The 26,877-nt window shown below is 38.4% G+C and overlaps 1 protein-coding gene across 1 annotated transcript in view; it reads right to left on the bottom strand.

Annotated features, from left to right (window-relative positions):
- fshr.L (follicle stimulating hormone receptor L homeolog) overlaps positions 1 to 26,877 on the bottom strand; it is a 112,555-nt gene that overhangs the window by 55,870 nt on the left and 29,808 nt on the right. Inside the window, 1 exon segment of the mRNA NM_001256260.1 lies at positions 1,650 to 1,721. Within this exon segment, the coding sequence (NP_001243189.1) occupies positions 1,650 to 1,721 (72 nt within the window).

Here is a 26,877-nt window from a genome sequence, read left to right as displayed (position 1 = left end):
AACTGTTTGCTCTTTTGAGAAATGGATTTCAGTGCATAATTCTGCTGGAGCAGCACTATTAACTGGTTCATTTTGAAAAAAAAATTTTTCCCCATGACAGTATCCCTTTAATGTTAAATAAAAACTAGCTTTTTTATTACAGAGTTTTGGGATATTTTTCTTTTTTTGATCTCCATGACCTCGACAGGTTTTAGCTGGAGTATTTTCAGATTCAGATTTTTAGCAGCTTTGGTGTATAATAAATATCTTGAATCAGTGAATTTGGGTTGAATCAATCAAGTTTTTCCATGGGAAAAAACTCAAATCATTTCAAGTGATCTTAAAAATGGTTCAAGGGACCTGTGCCATTGACTTCTACACGCTTTAGCTGCAGTATTTTTCAACTTGAGCTATTACGAGCTTTGGGGTATAGTAAATCTCAAAAGAATTCTATATTGTCCTACTTGTTTGAGATGTTTTAGCTTGTAAGCTCACACATTTGAGTTTCTTGAACTTGTAAACGCACAGATTCAAGGTATTCATGTTTTTTTCCACACTTGTATTCAACTGAGTTTTTTATTTTCGAATTTTTTAATAAAAAAGCAAACTTTCAAGTTTTTTTTCAACTGTGAGTTTTTTTTCATAGAAAAGCTTCTAAAAACTTACAAATTCACTTTTTGGTAAATAAGTCCATAACTGTGTATCATTGTAGTACAGATAATACACCTTCTAAGACTTGCACACTGTAGGACATTATTTGATTTACAATATACTTGCTGTACCAGTAGGAACTATTAAAATATTCTATTACCAGAAACTGTAAATTAATAGTGATGGGCGAATTTGCGAAACGGCGCCGGTGTCTCGTTTTTGACACTGGTGCCCGTTTTTTTGACGCCGGCGCCCATTTTTGCCGCGAATTTATTCGCAGGCGGCGAATCACGCAAATTCGCTGCGAATTCGCGCCTGGCGAATAAATTTGCCCATCACTATAAATTAAACAAAATACTTAGGGGAAGATGCATCAAGGGTCGAATATCTAGGGTTAATAAACCCTCGATATTCGACTGGGGAATGAAAATCCTTCGACTTCGAATATCGAAGTCGAAGGATTTTGCGCAAATACTTCGATCGAACGATTAAATCCTTCGATCGAACGATTCGAAGGATTTTAATCTAACGATCGAACGATTATCCTTCGACCAAAAAAACTTAGCCAAGCCTATGGGGACCTTCCCCATAGGCTAACATTGGGTTCGGTAGCTTTTAGGTGGCAAACTAGGGGGTGGAAGTTTTTTCTTAAAGAGACAGTACTTCGATTATCGAATGGTTGAATAGTCGAACGATTTTTAGTTCGAATCCTTCGATTCGAAGTCGTAGTTGAAGGTCGAAGTAGCCCATTCGATGGTCGAAGTAGCCAAAAAAACACTTCGAAATTCAAAGTTTTTTTTCTGCTATTCCTTCACTCGAAGTTAATGAATTGGCCCCTTAGTTTTCTGAAGAATTTCGGACTAATATTTGGGAAATCAAATTCTGCAAGCAAGTGTGAACCTTCTGTGTCTTCTTCTTTTTTTTTTAATACTTTTTACATTAGAACTCATTTCATTCTATTTTTCTTCCATCAGCTGTATTCATGTCATATAATACAAATCTATACACATAATACATACATTTTCTCAAGGTCTTGAAATCCTGCGAACGCCCCGTTGGGTATAACCGTGATTTTGGTAAGCATAAATCTCCTGCAAATAAAAAAACATACAGATACATCAAATATTGTGGAAAACATTCATAAAAATGCACAAGAACATTCAGCTTTCATAAGTTCTTGTAAATATTTACTATACAAGATTAGCCATTACATTTATATTTATTCGGCAGATAATTTCTTCCTCTGAGAACTATATTTCCTTAGGTGAAGCCGACTGCAGTGGTTGCAGGAATTGCTGGAATTTATCCTGCATTTAGGCAACCCCTACTCATTTGGCTGATCTTTTCATCAGTCTAAGCTTTCATCCAGGTAAGACCCTTGTAAAATAGCAAAGAAACTGAAAGTCAGTGGAATCTGAAAGAAAGTCTCTTAGCTTTTATATACACAAGGCCACATCAGTAAAGGCTGAATTCTCCACTTATATGAAGTGCCAGTTCATTTTTTTCACTTTGCCTGTGTTAGAGGATGACACCCAGATGGATCCTGGTCTTTGATTTCAGTGAGTTTTTTTTTCTTGAAATATAAACACACAGCAACACAAAAAGAATTATTTCTCTGTTGTATCTGTTCTTGCACAAATAAACTGCAGGCTGAAAAGGGAGTTTGCTTTTACGTTGTGCATTGAACAAACCATTTCCTATTATTGGTAGTGGTCACGGTAATTAAAAGAATGTTTTTTTAGACCGTATCATTGATCATCTGGCCACCCATTCACCTCCATGCCGAGGACTGAATTTCTCAAAAATCCTATGATTTGGGTTTTCACTAGTGATGGGCGAATTTGCGCCGTTTCGCTTCGCCGGAAACGGCTAAAAATTTGCGAAACGGCGCCGGCGTCTCGTTTTTGACGCCGGCGCCCCTTTTTGACGCCGGCGCCCGTTTTTTTACGCCGGCGCCTATTTTTGATGCCGACGCCCTTTTTTTTCCGCGGCAAATTTTCGCGGGCGTTTCACGAATTTATTCGCTGGCGGCGAATCGCGCAAATTCGCCCATCACTATTTTTCTCTACATTTTATTGAGTTTTTACCTGATGTGATTAAATCATACTTTTTAAATAATAAATAAAATCAAATCGTGGACTCTAGTTGGGTCTGAATTCTGAATTAAAAAATCAGAAAAATTCAGATTTTGATAAATAACCCCCTTAGACTAGCAGATATCCCCAGTTTTCTACCAGGCATGGGTTAGGGGAAATCTCAGGAAATTTCCTCAAATATACCAATTGCCTGTTACCTGAATACAACTTACAACATCTGATGATAGCATGTTAACAGTTCTTTGTTTGTACAGGTATGGGACCTGTTATCCAGAATGCTAGGGTTTTCCAGATAATGGATCTTTCCATAATTTGGATCTTCATGCCTTAAGTCTACTAGAAATTAATTTAAACATGAAATAAACCCAATAGGCTGGTTTTGCTTCCAATAAGGATTAATTATATCTTAGTTGGGATCAAATACAAGTTACTGTTTTATTATTACACAGAAAAAGGAAATCATTTTTAAAGATTTGGATTAGTTGGATAACATGGTGTCTATGGGAGACAGCCATTCCATAATTCAGAGCTTTCTGGATATCGGGTTTCCGGATAAGTGATCTTATACCTGTACCAGTTTTGTATTGTTTAACAGAAATGCATTGGCACCTATGTAAAATGTCTAACAAAAACAACTTTAAAATTATATAAAGCACCCAATACAGTGCTGGCTATGTGCCACTCTCATGACTTTCCGCCTCTCAAATAAATAGCCTATTTCTATGCACATTTGATCATTTTTCTTAAATCTCCCACTGAATTGTGATGAGTCTCACACATCATAATTGGCAACACCTCTACAGAAACTCAAGAATCCTCACAACAGGGATATCATTCTTAATCTTTCTCTTAATCTTTCCATTAAATGACAAAAAGGAACCCTTGAGATATATGGATATGCGCATAGGTTGTAACTTACATTTTTTAATACATTTTGTAAAACAAAAAGATTAAATTAAAAAAAAACTTAATACAGGTGTGGAATTTATTATCCAGAAAGCTCCAAATTACGGAAAGGCCGTCTCCCATAGACTCCATTTTATCCAAATAATCCAAATTTTTAAAAACGTTTTCCTTTTTCTGTGTAATAATAAAACAGTCGCTTGTACTTGATCCCAACTAAGATATAATTAATCCTTATTGGAGGCAAAACCAGCCTATTTGGTTTATTTCATGTTTTTATGATTTTCTAGTAGACTTCAGGTATGAACATCCACATAACAGAAAGATCCATTATTCAGAAAACCCCAGGTCCCGAGCATTCTGGATAACAGGTCCCATACCTGTAATAATAAAACAGTAACTTGTACTTGATCCCAACTAAGATATAATTAATCCTTATTGGAAGCAAAACCAGCCTATTGGGTTTATTTAATGTTTACATGAATTTCTAGTAGATGTAAGGTATGAAGATCTAAATTATGGAAAGAACTACTATCTGGACCTATCCAGGTCCCAAAAATTCTGGATAACAGGTACCACACCTGTAGAATATTGGGTTTATTTAATGCTCAAGTGATTTTTTTAGTAAATCTAAGGAATGAAGATCCAAATTACAGAAGGATCCCTTATCCAAACCCCCAGGTGCCGAGCATTCTGTATAACAGGTCCCATACCTAGTCCTCTTGCTGCCGTTAGCTCACCAAAAAGAAGACCACATATACGCTACCCCTGAGTATTGCCCTTGATATATTGTCCATGAAAACATTTCTAGTGCTTCTCCAATATCTTCCACTCTCCGCACAAACAGCTAATTGAATTTTGAATTACAAACGTGTCTTTACTGGGCAAAACTTCTTTGATATATAGCCACTTCATCACTTTTATCATTAAAGTAAAGATGTGCTTACTAATGCTTGTTTTTAATCAATTTTCTGTTTGAGCCCCTTTATCTTATCATCTCCAGTGCACGGAACACAAGCTATGACTGAATTACATTCTATATATTATCTTAGCTTTTATCTCCTCCTTCATCATCTTTACTGCTGCTTCTTACCTCACAGTGCGAGCTTCATGGGTGCCCTTCTTTCCCCCCACCCCCGATGGCTGGTGAAATCTCTATGTGCTTATTAACCTTTTGTTAAACAGCCATGACCGAACAAGGAATGGAAAAAAATAATAGAAATGAATAGTCAGTTTGATTTACATTTTAATTATGGGTGTGGATTTCCTGATAAATGGAAATAAATAGGAACATGACAATGAAATATAGATTTTTTACATTTTTAAGTTTTTAATTTATTCTGCTTGGCTGATCATGTGTTCTTTTATCTCATGACTGGATTATTATTCTTTATAGATAGTGAACATATTCTGTAGTGCTTTATACAGATTTAACATGAGTCCCTGCCCTAGAGGAACTTACAGTCTAAGGACCTTATTACTTTCACAATTTCAACAGGGTACAATTTATTGCAGGTCCTGGCTGGACCCAAACATTGCAAGGCAGCAGCGTTAACCATTGGGCCAATGTGCTGTTTATAGCCAAGAATATTTCAAGTTTAGTGATGGGCACATCTGTCCCGTTTTGCTGAAAAATTCGCAAAACTGTCAAAAAATTCACGAAACGCATTGAAATCAGTGGATGTCAAAATAATTTTGAGACTTTTTTGCACCGAGAATCCATGCCTGGCAAATAAATTTGCCCATCACTATTAAAGTTTCAAAAATATGAACTATTTAGGGTAAGTCCACACTGGGCATTTTGGGGAGATTTGGTCGCCTGGCGACTAATCGCCTCGTCTTTGCGGCAACCAATTTCTCACGAGGAGCCTTTGGGCGACTTTGGAAAACAAATTGCGATTATCACCGGCGTTTTTTCATTTTAGCCGGTGCAGAGTGAGGGAAGGCGTTTGGGGAGATTGGTCGTTGACCCTTTAAGGACAAGGAAACCCTTAGCAAGAATTGTCACCATCTGTTAGGGCTCCTAACAAATAGTGCATAACCACTAACCAAGCACACAAAATATTACTGCTTGATAGACATCTGGCTTATTTCAAAGACTAGGAGGACATTACGTCTGGGTAAGGCAAGCGCTCCTGAAGTTACACTTAGACCCAGCATATGTGCAGAATGTTCCTATGTGACTCAAGCATAATGTGCACATTAAGCAAGGTCAGCTTAGTAGGGTTATACATGCATGGAAGCTAAATAAAGCTATCAGAACCAATATGGTGGTTACCAATTTCAAAGAGATAGGGATTCTCGTTAGACAAATTTATTGAAAAGTATAGGGTTTTGAGCAAAGAAAATAGTAATTGGCAGGGGACTACAGTGAGCTATGGGCAAAGTTGGCATTTTGAGGCTTTCCTTGTAATTTAATATCCCCGATATCACATTGTAATCAGTTTGTTAAATTTAGTCTAATACGGGAATACATAACGTAGGGGTCTATTAACTAGGATTCAGATTTCCTTTTTATTTCACAAATCATATTTATTCTCTAAAAAGTCATGTTTTTTTTTTTTTACAATTTCTCTAAAACTCAAAATTAGAGATATATTAGTGTAATACCGACAAAAAAAACCCTCTAATACAATACTTAGAAGTCAATGGGAGCTGATCCGATCCTATAATTTTTTTAGCAATTCAGTTTTTGATTTTTTTTCCACATTGTCAAAAAACTTTTCAAGCCAACATTTAACAGTTTTTTCCCTTCATACATTTTATAACAGCATCTTTAAAATAATTTTCATGGCAGCCATGGTTTTAGAAAAATACAGTTTAATCATGGTTTCAAAAAGTTGTAATGCTACTAAAATTCGACAGTTAATAAATGGGCCTCCACTTAGCCTTGGTTGAAGGTTTGTTACCTGTATATTATTTACATTTTTTATTATCTCTGTGTCCCTATTGTCTTCTCAATGATAATGTTTCTGTTTTAAAATAAAACTACCTGGGACCTTCTAAAAAAGTTCTGTTTGTAATCCAGTTTTAATTATTGATCATTTCAGTAATGGTTGATACTGTAGCTTTTAGCTCTTTCTGGATTCTTGGTTTTATTTTATCTTTTATATATTATCTTGTAGAATTATGTACCACGATAAAAAGGGCAAAGAGCAAAGCACTATCATCAGTTCAAACATATGCTATGTTTAAAGAACTAGTTACACTAAAAAAAAACCCAAATCATTTGTGCTAAAAATATCAGAGAGCTAGAATCTGCCAAAAAATTCCCTACAGAGCCCTATATTTATAGTTTGCTTTTTATATGCACACTCTAATTTCAGAAATCTTTGATCTGTTAACACAAAACCCAATCCATTGAGTCTCAAAACATCTTCATATTTCCCCCAATTCATAATACTTTCATTGGTTTTCAAGGGACATTTTGCCCCTTATTAAAAATGCTTAAAGATGATTGATATCAGTTTAGTGAACGCTTTATCATTTTTGTATGCATTCATTCAAACACCATGTGCTTTTAAAGCAAGATCTTACAAAACGGGTACTTGATGCTATCAAGTTCTGTCCTTTGAGTAATAAACATGTCTTCAAACAGAATGGTCCCGGAAAGAAATGCAATTTCCTCTTCTAGGATTTATTTGTGCTTTTCGCTTTGAAGATGAGATGGCATTCCCGGCACAAATAACATTAAATGGATCTCTGCAGTGTAACATTGGGATAGAAAAAAAATCATAAAACTTTTTTGTAGATGTCAGATGTTCAAGAAACTGTAAGACCCTACTGAAGATATTAACTGTTGACTGCCCTATGAATGGTAAGAGCACTAACTTCAAACAATCCAGAACTGACCATCATTCAATATTGTTCAGCTTAATACAATACTTCCATCACTTTATGAACCTCTTTTTATTTTTATGAATTGGTTTTTAAATATATGTAAATAATGTATAATCTCTGTAACGCACTGTGGAATATGTCTGTATATGTCTGAATATGTTCCTTGTGAGGCAACTGAAGTCGTCTGAAGAAGAACTGGGCGACTAATCTCCCCCAGTAGCTTTGTGTGCTCCTGCCCTAAAACTGAACTGGAAGAAGAAGATTCATGATGTTATTTAACACATTAAGACAGGGCCTTAATTTAGGGTCAGGTTTCATGTCACACTATGGGGCATATTAATCAAGGGTCGATTTTCAAAATGAAAAAACTTTGAAAGTCAAAAAGACCAACCGAAATTAAGTTGAAATTGTTTTTGGATCGAATAGGTCTGTTTTAGATCTAATAGGTCTGTATTTGCCTGAATTTGAATCGTTAGAATTGATTTTTCAAAGTCCACCAATTGACACCAAATAGGTTCTAGGAGGTCCCCCATAGGCTAAAACATCGTCAGATTTTAGATGGCGAAGGATTGAAGTCGAATTTTTAAAGAGACAGTACATGATAAATTTTGATATTCTAAATTTCTAATTTTTTGCAAATTCGAATCTCATTTGGACTATTCCCTAATTGAAGAACACAAAAATAGCTCGAAATTAAAATTTTTCAATTCAGAAATTCACCTCGACCTTTGATAAATCTGCCCCTTTGTGACCAGACTATATGTAGACCCCTGGACTATTTACAAGCCACCCTTATTACTTTTATTATCTGTACAATTTACCTATTTGTAGTTATTGCCCATGAATACCTTTTCAATGACCTAACAGTATAGATTCATTTGTTTTTTTGCCTGACGAAGGGCCCTTGCTCCAAAAGCTTGCACTGTATTTTTATTGTTAGTCAGTATCACTTCTATAATAATTCTATAATAATTTTTGTATTTGTTTGCTTTTTTTTTATTTGTTATTTTTGCTTCTGGCAAACACAGTTCTACAGTTTTTGTTTTGTGCGTTACATACAATGCAAATGTTTGCAAAAGCCAATTTTTCGCAAACTTTTCGAGGAAGCCGAAGAGTTCTGTAATTGGACAAAAAGAACGCAAACATGGCTGATAACATTCACAATGATCTCTGCAAATGTTTTTTGCACAAACGAAACATATTCCATTCCCACATTTTTCTCTAAAATCAATAATGCCATGATAATTATTAAAAGATCTGAATTTAAAAAGTATGAATGAAAAAAACCCTGGATAATCCACAAAAAAACCTACAGAACATCTAAAAATTCAAATTTTTTGGGCAATTACTAGTGAAAAGAAATTCAGAAAACCTCTAAAAATGATTAAAATGGTCCAATAGGATGATCGCAGCTCCCATTGACTTCTATGGCTAAAGTAAACCTTATACACTAATTTAAGAAGTTTTTGTTCCTCTTAGTTTTTTCTTTTAAACTTTTGATTGTACAATAAAAGGGTTATCAAAAGTGTTACCTTAAACAGGAAATATGAATAACTGTCTTATTATTTTAAAAGCCGCATATTGGTCTTCAAATCACATTATTATATTCAAAACAAACACCCCCCATCCCCACACATCAGATTAGAGGTTTAAGCAAAAAGGTCCTATACTGAGATGGGACAATTCAGTACAACAACAAACAAGTGGAGAATACAATCAATGTAACAAGCAGGAAAAAACCAAATACTAACCACGGTGGAAGCAGAAACAAACAAGGGTTCAATGATAGGAAATGTACAGTATGTCAAATTCTGTAACATATTGCAAGATTTTTTGACGATTTACCAGATTTGCATGAATTTTGCTGCAAAAAATCGGTGTAAAATTTGAAAATAGTACTAATGTGACTTGTGCAACAGATAGAATAAGTCTTATTCAACAAATATATTTTCTTACTTACCTATTCACTAGTGATGGGTGAATCTGATCCATTTCTCTTCACCGAAAATTTGCGAAACATCGAATATTTGCTGAAATGCATTGAAGTCTATGGGCAGCCAAATGTTTTTGCCGCGACACAAATTTTTACACCCATTACAATCTATGGGCATCTTTTCTTGGCGAAACTTTGAGAACAATTTTGCTCACCACTACTATTCACTTGATTTTATTCTATTCTTCTTCTTCTTTTATTCTATTTCTTTTCTCCTCTGTTCCCCATAACACAGACTGAACTAAGTCTAAACAATCATGCAAGTTTCAGTTTCAGGCACAAATACAGTATCTTTCCTTTAGCAAAGAACACGTGGTCAAGGTCACTTTAGGAAGATACGAGCTTTGATACTTTCTTTGTGTTTATCCCAGTCATTTTTATATCATCAAAAGAAATAAAAAATATTTTGTTGACTTCTGAGTTCCAAAAATGACAAACTCAGAATAGTTCTAATAGCATAAAAACGGAATTATTGTGAACTGTAAAAAGTGTAAAGCTGAGAAAATAATAGAAAATGACACGATAGGCGTCTATTATGCCGAAGCAACATAAAGTGCATACTGTGTGCGAAATAAAATGTGTCTCGTCTCATCTTAATTCTACAGAAGAAAATATATTTGAAAAATACCTGATTTGGAGTCTTCAAGAAATAGATGTGTCATTTATCCATTGTAGAGAGATATTGAAAGTGTATAGATTGTTCTATATAAATGCACCTATTTTTCTAAGGGGGTTATTTATCAAAATCCAAATTTTTATTATTTTTTATTTTAAAAAAACTAGATTCATGATTTGACCTTATTTACTATTGAAAAAGCTTGATTTAATCGGATCAGGGAAAAACTCGATAGAATTGAGTGAAAACCCGAATTCGTATGAGTTTTTTTCTAAATTGTTCTTTTTTGGGGCTTTTTCCTGAAAGGCCAAATTTTTGGGATTTTTGCCCAGAGAGCCCAGATTTTAAGCACAGACCACAGAAACTTCCAAACAGAATAGGGACCTCTCCCATTGACTTATATACAACCTTGGCAGGTCTGAGATGGCGGATTTTCGGATTTGGACATTTTGCAGCATTGGGCTTTAATAAATCCCAAAAAATTTGAGTTTAAAAAAAAAAATTCTAGTCTTGGCCCAAAAAGCCAACCTAAGTGTTTTTTTAAAAAATCTTTTATACATTTCTAAAAAAAAATGGTGTTCAGCTTTATTGTATAAAGTGTTTTGTGGAAAACCCTGTTGTAAATAAAAAACAGGTCCATACTTCTTTGAATGTACACAGGGAGGCCAATTTATTAAAGGTCAATGTAAAGGCACAATGCTGCGAGAGAACGTGGGTATAGGGCAGGACTTACACAAGCACAACTACTTTAGGGAATGAGGCTCTTTATTTTAGCATGGTAACTTCAACATTACAGGTTTTCCTTAGAGTCTAGATGGTAGCCAGCCTGTTTGACTTGCGAATGATGCCAGGGTCGGGCACTGCTATTGTTGGTTACTGGAACATGTGGGTAAAGTTGTGATGGTTTACAGCTGGGCAGTTTTTGCGATCTTCCATGTATATAAAAAACCTAACCATTTGAAATTCTAAACAGCCACTTTGTAAGCCAGAAAGGGAACAGCCCCTGTCGTAATGCAGAACAGGGATTGATACTTTCTTCCAACCACAAAGCCAGCTTCCAGAGGGGCTAATTACATTACATTCTGGGTGGACCATTATAGAGACCAAACCATCCCTGAATTATGATAGTGCCAATCACAGCAAATACTGCTGGGCCAATGGGGTGCCATTTGGTGAGCATGCCCAGTTTAGTTGAAGTATAGGTTCCAGACAGTACACAGCTTCCACAAGGGGACCTGGGACCAATTACTGTATGTGTATTGTATCACAGAGGGTCCTGGCTTTGTTTGCGCTCACAGTGGGGGTCAGTTATCTTGGAATGTGGACTGGCTACACTTAACATTAAACAAATACACGAAAGGTTATCAGTTAAAATGCCATTTGGTGCAACGGTATTGGGAGTCATCTAGGCAACTGTTTTTTTACCACCGTTGACCTTTAGGGCTAGTCCACACGGGGAGATAGCCACGCGTTTGCGGTCGCGGCGACAAAGCGCCGCGCCAGTCGCCGCGCCAGTCGCCGCGACCGGCGCAGGCGTCAGTTTTGTATGGGCGCCTATGTAAAAACGCCTGTGCTAACCACACGAGGCGATGCGCTTTTCAACAGTCGCCTGAAAAAGCCTGGCGAGGCATTTTCAGGCGACTGTTGAAAAGCGCATCGCCTCGTGTGGTTAGCACAGGCGTTTTTACATAGGCGCCCATACAAAACTGTCGCCTGCGCCGGTCGCGGCGACTGGCGCGGCGCTTTGTCGCCGCGACCGCAAACGCGTGGCTATCTCCCCGTGTGGAATAGCCCTTAGTGGTATTATGATAACACTTCTAATTTCTCTAAAACCACAATGCCGTGAAAGTTATTAAAAGATGCAAAAAAAGCTGAACGATCCGAAAAAAATATGAATATCTCTAAAACCTCTAAAGATTTGATATCTAGTATAGATAAATCTAAAAACAACTGGACTTGCTGAGTAATCATTGAAGACGTTTCACTACTCATCCGAGCAGCTTCTTCAGTTCAACTGACTTGGCCTTTTTCAACAGGATTCGGATCGCCCGAAAACTTCTGCTCGGCTGAACCGAATCCGAATCCTAATTTGCATATGCAATGAGAATGGGAAACCGCGTAACTTTTTGTCACAAAACAAAACAAAAAAAATACAAATGTTTTCCCCTTTCCACTAGGGATGCACCGAATCCACTTTTTTGGATTTGGCCGAACCCCTTCACGAAAGATTTGTCTGAATACAGAACCGAACCCGAACCCTAATTTGCATATGCAAATTAGGGGTGAGAAGGGAAAAAAAATGTTACTTCCTTGTTTTCTGACAAAAAGTTACGCAATTTCCCTCCCCGCCCATAATTTGCATATGCAAATTAGGATTCGGATTCACTTCGGCTGGGCAGAAGGATTCGGTTGAATCCGAATCCTGCTGAAAAAGGCCGAATCCTGGCCGAATCCCGAACCGAATCCTGGATACGTTGCATCCCTACTTTCCACCAAAAATTTTCATATGCAAATTAGAATTCGGATTCAGTTCGGTATTCGGCCGAATCTTTCGTGAAGGATTCGGGGTTTGACCGAATCCAAAATAGTGGATATAGTGCATTCCTAATATTGTGTAAAAACCACAAAACTTGTAAAAGTTGTTGAGTTTCTATAAAAGTCTTTGGGAGATACACTGATCCTATTGGACTGTTTTAAATCAATTCAGACTTTTAGAGGTTTTCGGATAGTTTTTTCCCTACAAATTGTATGAAAAACTTTTTGAGGTTTTCAAGGTATTTGTAATTTTTTCGTATAGTTCAGTTTAATTTACCATTCATACCTTTTAAATTCAGAACTTTCAATACATGTTGTGACATTCATAGTTTTAGAGAAAGTAAGTTTAGTCATGATTTCAAAAACCAGTAAAATCTGACCTTTGATAAATAGGTGTCAACAAGTAATATTGGTAAAAAATAAAAATAACAAGTGAGGGGACACAGAACATGAGAACAGATTGGAAGACAATTAAGTAAAATAATTTCACATCTTTTTTACGCTGTTTGCAGATTCTCTGTCTATTTTGGGAAGGCTATTTCTGTGAAGAGATGGACTAATGAATCAGGCATTATTTTTACCCTAAAAGTCATTTATGTGAAATGCGGTTTATGCTGGGAGGAACAGTCCATGGAACACACTTTTTTAGGCATTTCTTGATATCAGTCTATAAAATTACCATCTGTTGTTTGAGTTATTTTTTGCTTATTAGTAGGAATTCCATGATTTCTATAGGTTTCACCATTGCAATGAATGTTGTGGCATCTTGTGTGCTAGTGAGTTAAGGTCAGAGCTCATTTATCTTCATTGGAGCTTTTTTTTTTGTGATGCAAGGGTTGAAGTCTATGAGGTTAAAACCGTTGGCCTCTTGTATTGGCATTATTATCATCTGTGTTCATCTACACACAAACGGTTTTTGTGAAACAGAAAACCACAAAGATAAACAAGTTATATCAAAGAAAAGGGAAGCAGATTAGGTCAGATGGGGATAACTATTAATATAGTGGTTACATATATTCTTTTGTAAAAAAAATAACTATTATACAATGGCATTACTCTGTAGGTCTTAGCCTTGTAAGAACCTATCCAGGTTAGAAGGCTACTATTAAAATACTTGAAGTACCATATTCAATTATCTGGATACCCACCTCTCCACAACAACATCTTTCTCTGAGTTTGGTCAATTGCCAACTAGTAGCTTAAAGCTTGGGCTACATTGGACCCTCTTTCAGCAGGATGGGCCTTCGCTAAGGGAAAGGAGCACGCAAGGGTGTTGCTGAACTACACCTCTATACTGCCAAAGATGTAAAATAAATAAAAATGGATGCCAGGGATTATTTGCAAACCAATAACAGGCTTTATTCAATATAAAGTGCCACAGGGTTGAGAATATTCACAATACATGAGGTAGTTTAATAATGCCAGGAACAATCAAAGACACCACATAAATGGCACCACTGAAGGAATAGATTCCAGGTTGTCAGTACCTCATGTGGTTCAGATCCCTACAATAGATGTGCAAAAGGGATAGAACAATAATTCTGCATTCCCTTCACTAAAGGCAGCAGAACCTGGGGGAGATCTACTCCCTTCTATCCTCCTTGGTGGAGCTTAAAGCTGCTCTTGCTTGCTAACAGTGGCTATTCTGCACATTAGCTAACCTAGTTTTTGGGGTCCCTGTTACCGACTCCTTTAAAGAGATTGGGGGTCATTTATCAACACTGGGCAAATTTGCCCATGGGCAGTAACCCATGGCAACCAATCAGATTGCTGAATTTATTGTTCTACTTGCAGCTGGCTTCAGAAAGCTAAGCACTGATTGGTTGCTATAGGTAACTGCCCAGGGGCAAATTTGCCCAGTGTTGATAAATGAGCCCCACTGTCCCTTTAGGGCAGAACACTTCTGGGGCCTTTTTGACTCCAGGCTCAATGGAACATCCACCCAGATCAACTGCTGCAGTCCAAATAAGAAGGACCCCCCTCCTGCAAAGCTCTATGTTAAAGTGATGCAGGATCTGCTCATCAATCTATGGGCCATGAACTGGGGAATTAAATAAGTACAAATGGTTTTATGGGGTTTAAACCAGCAACAAGGAAATTAGGCACTGGTAGGGGCATGAAGCCATAGGGCCATTAAATCTATGGATCCCTACACACAATTTGAGTCTCCGAGTCACAGTTCAAATTTGTATTCCTAAAAATATTCTCTACAAATTAACCAGAATTACACTCTATCATGGAACCAACCCTCCTTCCAAATGCTTTGGGCAACTACACAAGTGTAAATTGACTGTGTCATCTCCATTGTAGTTGTCTAATGGAAATATTTATTTAAATTAGAGATACATTTGTAATTGTCCTATTGTTGCTTTGTTTTACCCAACGTCTGGGTTGGCTCACAATCTATAGGCCTCTGTTGTCCACTGACTGTATGGTTTAAACCTTCTCCTATTTGAATCCCCTTGTAATTAATTAACCAAATATCAGATTTACAATATCATTTGAAGCATGGTTGGGTTGAATTATGTTACACTCACTAGAGTATTTAATTTTTTAAATAAAAAAAACCACAACCAAACTCTAAAACCCGATTTGACCTAGTGGGGCCGATTCACTAAGGGTCGAATTTCGAAGTTAAAAATACTTCGAAATTCGACCCTCGGATTGAAATCCTTCGACTTCGAATATCGAAGTCGAAGGATTTAGCGCTAATCCTTCGATCGATCGATCGAAGGATTTTTCGTTCGATCGAACGATTAAATCCTTCGAATCGAACGATTCGAAGGATTTGAATCCAACGATCGAACGAAAATCCTTCGATCAAAAAAAGGTTAGCAAGCCTATGGGGACCTTCCCCATAGGCTAACATTGACTTCGGTAGGTTTTACCTGCCGAAGTAGGGGGTCGAAGTTTTTTTTAAAGGGCAAGTACTTCGACTATCGAATGGTCGAATAGTCGAACGATTTTTCGTTCGATTCGTTCGATTTCGTTCGAATTCGAACGAATTTAACCAATTCGATGGTCGAAGTACCAAAAAAATACTTCGAAATTCGAAGTATTTTTCATTCGAATCCTTCACTCGAGCTTAGTGAATCTGCCCCATGTATTATTAAAAAAACTTGATTTAATCGGTTCAGGTAAAAACTCTGTAAAATCAAACAAAAACCTGAGTTTTTTTCCGAATCAATCAATTGTTTCACGCTTTTTCACTGGATTTTTGCAGAAAAGGTCGGAATTTCAGACTAATTTCAGCGCAGACTACAGAAACATCAAAATAGGTTAAGGACCACTGCCATTGACTTACTGTATATACAACCTTGGCAGGTCTGAGATGGCGGATTTTGTATTCGGGCTTTTTGATGCATCAGGCTTTAATAAATCTTGAAAAATTTAAGTTAAAAGAAAACCCCAGAAAATTTGAGTTTTGCCCCAAAAAGCCAGACTGGAGTTTAGTAAATAACCCCCCAAGTGTTTTCGCTCTAAAATGGACACAAATGTTGTGCACTTTGATGGCAATCATTACAGGTACTTGAGTCCAAAAAAGTTCCTTGCACTTCCATATATATTTGTCATTGTATTTATCCATTTTACTCCTTATATAGAATAGTGTGCAAATGCAATTATTGACACCGGGGAAACCTGGAGCTACAGCTTCATAGACAAGACATCAAGGGGCCGATTCACTAAATTCGAGTGAAGGATTCGAAGTAAAAAAACTTTGAATTTCAAAGTATTTTTTGGGCTACTTCGACCATCGAATGGGCTACTTCGACCTTCGACTACGACTTCGAATCGAAGGATTCGAAGTAAAAATGGTTCGACTATTCGAGCTACAGCTTCATAGACAAGACATCAAGGGGCCAATTCACTAAATTCGAGTGAAGGATTCGAAGTAAAAAAACTTAGAATTTCAAAGTATTTTTTGGGCTACTTCGACCACCGAATGGGCTACTTCGACCTTCGACTACGACTTCGAATCGAAGGATTCGAAGTAAAAATGGTTCGACTATTCGAGCTACAGCTTCATAGACAAGACATCAAGGGGCTGATTCACTAAATTCGAGTGAAGGATTCGAAGTAAAAAAACTTTGAATTTCAAAGTATTTTTTGGGCTACTTCGACCATCGAATGGGCTACTTCGACCTTCGACTACGACTTCGAATCGAAGGATTCGAAGTAAAAATGGTTCGACTATTCGAGCTACAGCTTCATAGACAAGACATCAAGGGGCCGATTCACTAAATTCGAGTGAAGGATTCGAAGTAAAAAAACTTAGAATTTCAAAGTATTTTTTGGGCTACTTCGACCACCGAATGGGCTACTTCGACCTTCGACTACGACTTCGAATCGAAGGATTCGAAGTAAAAATGGTTCGACTATTCGAGCTACAGCTTCATAGACAAGACATCAAGGGGCTGATTCACTAAATTCGAGTGAAGGATTCGAAGTAAAAAAACTTTGAATTTCAAAGTATTTTTTGGGCTACTTCGACCATCGAATGGGCTACTTCGACCTTCGACTACGACTTCGAATCGAAGGATTCGAAGTAAAAATGGTTCGACTATTCGACCATTCGATAGTCGAAGAACTGTCTCTTTAAAAAAAACTTCGACCCCCTAGTTCGCCCTCTAAAAGCTACCGAAGTCAATGTTAGCCTATGGGGAAGGTCCCCATAGGCTTGCCTAAGTTTTTTTGATCGAAGGATATTCCTTCGATCGTTGGATTTAAATCCTTCGAATTGTTCGATTCGAAGGATTTAATTGTTTGATCGAAGGAATAATCCTTCGATGGTACGATTGCAGTATTTGCGCTACATCCTTCGACTTCGATATTCGAAGTCGAAGGATTTCAATTCCTAGTCGAATATCGAGGGTTAATTAACCCTCGATATTCGACCCTTAGTGAATCAGCCCCCAACTGTAGGGTTCCCACAGCAGGTTGCGTCTATAAAAATTCACGCTTTATGGACCCATTGGAGCTTACCCCAAATTACCTCTGTGATTAGTGTGTGAGTATTCTCGCTTTTGTGTCCATTTTAGTATTTTACAGATTATGCTTGAATTTATATATGAGCCATCACACCTTATTGTTACAGATAAATAAACATATTAGGAAACTATGGGAAACTTGTAATGTGTCATATTTCAGAGCTTTCTGGTGGGTTTCCAGATAAGCAACCCCATACCTGCAATTACTGTATATTTTACATACCATTTTATTTGTTGTTGATTTTTTACACACATATTATTTTACAAAATCATTCATTTAAAGGTTCATGTAGAAATAGTATGCGCATGTTTTGAAACTGTAGGGTATAAATGTAGTTCTTGACAGCGCTATGTTTATATTTGATTGTAAAATAATTGGTTCAAAGTGGCATATGATTGTTGGTCTTTTGGAATAAAAGCAAGCCATTAGCTTCCAGCTGATACAAATGTCTAGGACCGCAAGCGCACTCAGGTCACCATTAATAAGAAGGTACAATTAACGGGAGCTTTTATGCACATGAGAGAATTACAGCTTTCCTAGGCCGACCTGGAAAAGGAAAGCCTGTGAAGTTGACATAATGTAAAAATGCAATTTACACTTTTATTTCAAGATAAAAGGCTTTGTTTTCTAAGATTGATGTCAGTAGAAAGCCCTCTGCATTATATCCAGTAATAATACAAGTATAAGTGGGCAAACTGCTATGATGATGCTTGTCTGTGAAGGTGCTGCATTTCTGATTCAACCACAGTGTTATTTTGTGCAAAACATACTAAGAGCACTAAGAGATGCACCTTCAAATAACTTGCATCCACTGTCTGGATGTGCTCAGCACCTTGCTCTGGAGAAATTTGGTGTGAGGTGCAAAGTGGGCACAAGGCCCAACTTCTGCATTCAGTTGTGGTGCAACAATCCATGGTGGGGCCCGGGTGCAGGATGTGCATTTAGGTCCTCATCAGCCTCCCAGAAGAAACGCATGCAGGAGCACCCTCAGCTTGTTCACCCATACACCCCTCTGCCCACACCCCAGTAGTTACAGCACTGGCATTCAAATTAGGGGATCGGTATGGGGCGGGAGAAGAGACTCCTACTCCCATTACCCAATCCAATCCCAATACCGTTATGTTCATTAGGAGATCACAGGTTTTTTTGAAGACCTCAGCAATTTTTGGTAGCAAAAAACATGGCAGATTGCCCTTGAAGAAGCTTTAAGCAAAGGTCTGCTGAGTATGTGTTTGGTGTAGGGTAGAGAGGGACCAGAGAGCTTGGTGTATCTCATGGTCATCATCATTAGTCTGAAAAGTCTGATTTACTGTGAGGAATGTACTTGCAAGCTACAAAGTGTAAGTGGACCCTGCAGCAAATTCAATTTAGGGCCCTCAAATATAGGCCTTCTACATTGCTGGGTCCCCTGCAACTGCAGGGTTTGCATCACCTGTAGTTAGTCCCCTGTTCATAGGCTCAACAGAAGACTCATATCCAGCACTAAATTAGGCTCATTGTACAAATACACCCATTGCACCGATTCTGATGACCCAAAAAAAGGCTTACATTTTTCATTTAGAGGCAACATTTTTACAAGCTCCTCAAAACATTCACATTTTTTGGCATTTGATGACTTTCAACATTATTTCAAGATTCTCGGTGTGAAAATAGTGAAAGATCAACAAAGTAAATAGCGGTTAGAAGCTCCATGTATCAAAACAAAAAGTGAAGCCTATAGAACTCATGAATTGGCTGTTTCATCGGGAGAAATAATTATTATAAGTGGTGCTACCATTTTAAGCTATACAGGCATCGTGCAAAAACTATTTTTCAAATTGATGCCACTTAGTAGATTTCCCTACTAGTCTTCTGCTGCAGAGATGGGGGGAAAGCAAGGACTATTTTTATGTATTCGGCCAATTATACAGACAATGCAATGAAACATTTCTAAACGGGAACTGTGAACTTCCTATTCAACAGTATCAGTACAGTGTATATAGCTGGGATTATGCATTGGTTGTTAAGAAAGCCTAAAAAAAAACCTTTGCATTCATTCAGCAAAATCACTGTTATCAGATTTAACACCTGAATAAATCACCTCGCTCTGATTTATTATACATCTAACCTTCAAGTTGAATCAATTATCATCTTCCACTAGCCCTAGGTCTCCGTATGAAAACCAATGTTCAAATACATCCTTTGATTTATGACTGTATCATCTTCTGGCTTATATAATTTCATAATAAAACTGATTTGTTTTTCTATAGGATCAATAAATCAGAGGTATGAAGGCCCAGTGGAAAACTAAATAACAAAGGCCATAAAATATGTTTTAGAAGTAAGCAGGAATAAAAAAAAACAAACAAAAAAAAACCCCACATATGTATAGTTGGACCAAAGGACAGATGAAAATGCAGACAGGGCCAGTAGATGAACATGAATAAATGAAGTGATATTCAAATTTTTGATCTTTATGGAAATTGTTTAAAACATATATAGTGATATTTAAATGCAAAGGTCCGGTTTTAATGTAGCAATGGTGGGATGTAAATATGTCTCAGGGTTGAGTATGGTTTTTTAGTAAACATTTTTAATACACAAGGATGAAGTTGGCTGCCTAGCAATGTTTTGAGTAGGGATGCACCGAATCCACTTTTTTGGATTCGGCCGAACCCCCGAATCCTTTGTGAAAGATTTGGCCGAATACTGAACCGAATCCGAAACCTAATTTGCATATGCAAATTAGGGGTGGGAAGGGAAAACATTTTTTACTTCCTTGTTTTCTGACAAAAAGTGACGTGAGTTCCCTCCCCATCCCTAATTTGCATATGCAAATTAGGATTCGGATTCGGTTCGGCCAGGCAGAAGGATTCGGCCGAATCCGAATCCTGCTGAAAAAAGCCGAATCCTGGCCGAATCCCGAACCGAATCCTGGATTCGGTGCATCCCTAGTTTTGAGTTTTGTGTGAGAATGTAAATTTTGTATTAAGCACATCGTTTTTAAAAACGGTGCACAAAAGTTGAGAATGTGCTCACAAAATAATTCTTTTTCACACATAGCCGAGAAGTAATTGGAGGAAAAAGTGCTGCCTAGTAAGAATTTCAACATGACCCAAACTCGGTTTCAGCATTGGTAGATTTTTTTTCTAAGTGCTAACACAGCTGCAGCTTCTTGTGAAAGAATAGTTTCGGCATGAAATAGCAAGTGCTCAAGGCCACAACATGAAAATTCATTATTTAGATGCAGATGAAACAGCATCCTTCATGTATTTCTGTCTCCAACTGTTATCCTTGATTTTTAAGTCATGTTCTTCAAATGTCTTGTATCTGCTTTTACTTCTCTGCTCTTCCCTTTCACGTGGATGATGCCGCATTCCTGCTTTCAGTTATTTATATGGTGTTCCAAGAGAAGTAGCATAGTTACACATTACGGATATTTTAGGCTTTCCAGGTGACTTGTATGGCCTGCAGTCTAATAAAGAGCTTCATATAAATATTTGTATGACATGATCATTTTAATGTTAGCTGGTCCTCAATACCAACCAAAGTAGTTGAAGGACGCACACATACACAAGGATTGGTGTATCAGAAGTTACCTACAGGAGTTTTATTTGAGTGCAGAAATAACCAAACATTTCAGGGGCCTCACCGCCCCCCCCCTTTGTCATTGTTAATGCCACCATTTCAGGGGGCTCTTTCCCCCTTCGTCAGTGGTAGTGTTGAAGTACTGGGGCTCTTCTTGATAATGAAATATTGAATATATAAAAGAAAGTTGAGTGATGTAGAGAACTGTTATTCTGGTTGCCAGGAATTGCATAAAGCTTAACAGCTTTCAGCGGTTTGGTTTCGTGCTTTTAATCCTAACCAACTGTACTGGGTACATCGTTATTTGTGGAGCTTCATTTCAATTTCAAAAAGATTGATTAGGTGATAGACACAGACTTATAATTATGTCTTAGAATTTCTTGTCTTGGAGTGTCAATTTCACTTTATTTCCTATAATATGATTTTCAATAGGTCACCATATAGGAGGAGATGTTTTACATGCTGTTCATGGGTTTTCTTCTTTGTAATTATTGCAATTGGTAGTTTTCACTTGAAACTGCATTGATTAAACTACTAATTACACCATCAACAGAGGTTGTCATTATATTAAGGCAGGATGCGTCCTGGCTCCACCAAGACTGAACCTAAGAACAACAAATGGTGATGGCTTGTCAAGGACCTGATGAAGTTCTGTCTTGCCCAAGCTGAGATATGTTGTATGATCCTCCATAAGCCTTCTTTGTGTGAGGTTTGACCTATAGCCTGGGTCAAAATTTTTTGGGTTAGACTTTGAATTACAATAGTTTCAAGATCGAAACTTGGATTTGGGCCTATGACATAAGTTGCCTTCAGCAAACCCTGGCTAACTTGTATCTATTTTTCTTGATATATTGTGCATCTTAGTACTGGTGGCCTTAGGGGAACTGGATAGGTGTCACCCCAGAAGGAGAAAGAATGTGGCTCTCTGGCATTGCCATCGGAACCAAGTGATCAGTAGTGATTAGGTGAATAAATTCACCAGACATGAATTTGCAGTGAATTTCTAGGTTTCACAGCAAGCAAATTAATTTGTGAAACTGCGTCTACAATTGGCCAGTGAAAAATCTGCCGCTTCAAAAAAAGTTGGCACACGCATAAAAATTGACACGCAGCTAAATTATTTGGACACCCATTGACTTTAATGCATTTGGAGCAAATAGTGGCACGTATAAAAAGTGATGTTCACGTAAAAACTACCGCGCGGCAACATTTTTTGACGCCCATTGACTTGATTCATTTTGCAAATTTTTAGCTGTTTTGCGAATTTCATGGCACAGATTCGCCCATTACTAGTGATCAGCTGTGTAGCCAGTCTTCTGAGTTTGAAGTATTTCAACAGGTCCAGTGTATTATACTTTTAAGTGTTCTGGTCCTTCTAAAAACTGCAGATATTGTATTCAATTATTCATGCAGTTTATATATATTATTAATATGAGCAGTGCAGTTGTGGTTGCACCGTACTGTGTACTGGGAAATTTTCAACATTGTAAAAGTGGTGATTTTCAGAAACTTTCACAACGTCATAAGTAAATTATACATTTTTCAATATGAGGAAAACTAAATAAGCAACATCTTGGAGAGCATTAATGAGTGAATTGAATTAAATAACGCTGTAGACAAGCACCATAGAACAATTATGTACAAAATAAATACTGCATTTTATAACACTAATAAATCAGAATAAAGAAATAAACCATATGGAATGGATAAAAATAAAAAGCAAGGAACTTGTCCAAATGACCAAACATTTTCAGGTCATTAAAAGAGTAAAAGATTAAAATGAACAAGACTAAATGTGCAAAATAGCAGAACCAAGCTTGGAAAACCTTAGGTAAAAGCAAACTATGGCAATTGTACATTGCCTCGGGCAAAGAAGAAATCAGGAGTCATTGCAGAAAAACTCAGATAAAAACCATCTACATAAAACTTGCCCTTTCCATTACCCTTTCCTGACTTACCACTTATGAGTAAAATATATACATAATAATCAACTAAAATTTGCATTTCCTAAAGAAATCTCTGCTTAAAAGAGAAATAAACTCACTGATGATGGAAATTAAGTTTTCCAAAGCATCTACAGACCAAATCATCAGAAAAGATGCTAAGCAATAACTTTTGATCTACATATTTTTGAACAGACAAGAATAATATGACAGCACTAGGGATGTAGCGAACGTCGGAAAAAAAGTTCGCGAACATATTCGCGAACTTGCGCAAAAACGCGAGCGGTTCGCGAACGGTTCGCGAACCCCATAGACTTCAATGGGAAGGCGAACTTTAACATCTAGAAAAGACATTTCTGGCCAGAAAAATGATTTTAAAGTTGTTTAAAGGGTGCAACGACCTGGACAGTGGCATGCCAGAGGGGGATCAAGGGCAAAAATGTATCTGAAAAATCTGCCTGTGTGTGCTTGGAAGAGATAGTGTAGGGGGAGAGCTGTTAGTGATTTCAGGGACAGATGATAGTAAGTTTGCTGGCTAGTAATCTGCTTGATACTGCTCTGTATTGGAGGGACAGAAGTCTGCAGGGATTTGAGGGACATTTTAGCTTAGGTAGCTTTGCTGGCTAGTAATCTACTGTTCTCTTTAAACAACTGCCATACGTTGACCTTGTAGGCATTGTTTGCCCAGTTTTTTTGGACGCAGCCACTGAAGCACAGTTGCCAGAAAAAATATGCCATATAAATGCTGAAAATAGTCATTTTTCGCCATACGTTGACCTTGTAGACATTGTTTGCCCAGTTTTTTTGGACGCAGCCACTGAAGCACAGTTGCCAGAAAAATTATGCCATATAAATGCTGAAAATATAAATTTTTTGGTTGCAGCCACTGAAGCACAGAGGCCAGAAAAAATTATGCCATATAAATGCAGAAAATATGCATTTTTTTGGTCGCAGCCACTGAAGCACAGTTGACAGAAAAATTATGCCATATAAATGCTGAAAATATAAACTTTTTTGGTTGCAGCCACTGAAGCACAGAGGCCAGAAAAATTATGCCATATAAATGCAGAAAACATGCATTTTTTTGGTCGCAGCCACTGAAGCACAGTTGACAGAAAAATTATGCCATATAAATGCTGAAAATATAAATTTTTTTGGTTGCAGCCACTGAAGCACAGAGGCCAGAAAAATTATGCCATATAAATGCAGAAAATATGCATTTTTTTGGTCGCAGCCACTGAAGCACAGTTGCCAGAAAAAATATGCCATATAAATGCTGAAAATAGTCATTTTTTGCCATATACGTTGAGTCAACGTATGGCAAAAAATGACTATTTTCAGCATTTATATGGCATATTTTTTCTGGCCTCTGTGCTTCAGTGGCTGCGGCCAAAAAACTGGGCAAACAATGCCTACAAGGTCAACGTCGTTGACCTTGTAGGCATTGTTTGCCCAGTTTTTTTGGCCGCAGCCACTGAAGCACAGAGGCCAGAAAAAATATGCCATATAAATGCTGAAAATAGTCATTTTTTTGGTCGCAGCCACTGAAGCACAGTTGCCAGAAAAATTATGCCATATAAATGCTGAAAACATAAATTTTTTTGGTTGCAGCCACTGAAGCACAGAGGCCAGAAAAATTATGCCATATAAATGCAGAAAATATGCATTTTTTTGGTTGCAGCCACTGAAGCACAGAGGCCAGAAAAATTATGCCATATAAATGCAGAAAATATGCATTTTTTTGGATGCAGCCACTGAAGCACAGTTGCCAGAAAAAATATGCCATATAAATGCTGAAAATAGTCATTTTTTGCCATACGTTGACCTTGTAGACATTGTTTGCCCAGTTTTTTTGGTTGCAGCCACTGAAGCACAGAGGCCAGAAAAAATTAAACCAGTAGGGTTTGCACCCTAGTTTGTAACGGTGGCGGAGGGAGGAGGAGGACGCTAAAGGACAGCTGTGTGTGGAGTCATGAGGCTTGAAGAGAAGGACAGCTGCATAGAAGTCAGAACAAGTCTTCCGGCGTGCAGTAACCCTCCGAGATCCACCCCTCATTCATTTTAATAAAGGTCAGGTAATCGACACTTTTGTGACCTAGGCGAGTTCTCTTCTCAGTTACAATCCCTCCTGCTGCACTGAAGGTCCTTTCTGAGAGCACACTTGAGGCTGGGCAAGACAAGAGGTTCATGGCAAATTGTGACAGCTCTGGCCACAGATCAAGCCTGCGCACCCAGTAGTCCAGGGGTTCATCGCTCCTCAGAGTGTCGATATCTGCAGTTAATGCCAGGTAGTCCGCTACCTGCCGGTCGAGGCGTTCTTTGAGGGTGGATCCAGAAGGGTTGTGGCGCTGCCTTGGACAGAAAAACATTTGCATGTCTGACGTTACAGACTGGCCAAAGGGCTTTGTCCTTGCAGGTGTGCTCGTGGCAGGATTACTGGCACCTCTGCCCCTGGAATGTTGATGAGTTCCTGAAGTGACATCACCCTTAAAAGCATTGTACAACATGTTTTGCAGGCTGGTTTGTAAATGCCGCATCTTTTCGGACTTGTGGTATGTTGGTAACATTTCTGACACTTTATGCTTGTACCGAGGGTCTAGTAGCGTTGCGACCCAGTACAGGTCCTTCTCCTTAAGCCTCTTGATACGGGGGTCCTTCAACAGGCATGACAGCATGAAAGACCCCATTCTCACAAGGTTGGATGCAGAGCTATCCATCTCCGCTTCCTCATTATCAAGGACTGCATCATCCACGGTCTCCTCCCCCCAGCCACGTACAAGACCAGGGGTCCCCAAAAGGTCACCACTAGCCCCCTGGGAAGCCTGCTCCTGTTGGTCCTCCTCCTCCTCCTCCACAAAGCCACCTTCCTCCTCTGACTCCACTTCTGGCACCTCTCCCTGCGTTGCAGCAGGTGCCTGGGTTCGTTCTGGTGATTCCGACCAGAAATCGTGCGCTTCCAGCTCCTCGTCACGCTGGTCTACAGCCTCATCTGTCACTCGTCGCACGGCACGCTCCAGGAAGAAAGCGAAGGGTATTAGGTCGCTGATGGTGCCTTCGGTGCGACTGACCATATTTGTCACCTCTTCAAAAGGTCGCATGAGCCTGCAGGCATCGCGCATAAGCACCCAGTAACGGGGGAAAAAAATCCCCAGCTGTGCAGATCCAGTCCTACCACCCAGTTCAAAAAGGTACTCGTTGACGGCCCTTTGTTGTTGCAGCAGACGTTCCAACATAAGGAGCGTTGAATTCCAGCGAGTCTGGCTGTCAGAAATCAAACGCCTGACTGGCATGTTGTAGCGCTGCTGAATGTCAGCAAGGCGTGCCATGGCTGTGTAGGAACGTCTGAAATGGGCCGACACCTTTCTGGACTGGGTGAGAACGTCCTGGAATCCTGGGTACTTGGAGACAAAACGTTGGACTATTAAATTTAACACATGTGCCATGCAGGGCACATGTGTTAAATTGCCTAGTCTCAACGCTGCCAACAGATTGCTTCCATTGTCACACACCACTTTTCCGATCTGCAGTTGGTGTGGGGTCAGCCACCGATCGGCCTGTGACTGCAGAGATGACAGGAGTACAGATCCGGTATGGTTTTTGCTTTCCAGGCACGTCATCCCCAAGACAGCGTGACAACGGCGTACCTGGCACGTCGAATAGCCTAGGGGGAGCTGGGGGTGCACAGGTGTGGAGGAGGAGAAGGAGGACCCAGCAGCAGAGTAAGAAGAAGAAGAAGACGAGGTAGAGAGCGATGGAGGAGTAGAG

The sequence above is a fragment of the Xenopus laevis genome, chromosome 5L (genome assembly GCF_017654675.1).
Source record: "Xenopus laevis strain J_2021 chromosome 5L, Xenopus_laevis_v10.1, whole genome shotgun sequence".
Lineage (NCBI taxonomy): Eukaryota > Metazoa > Chordata > Amphibia > Anura > Pipidae > Xenopus > Xenopus laevis.
Note: the sequence above shows the minus strand (reverse complement) of the source record. Positions and strands in the feature narration are given on the sequence as shown.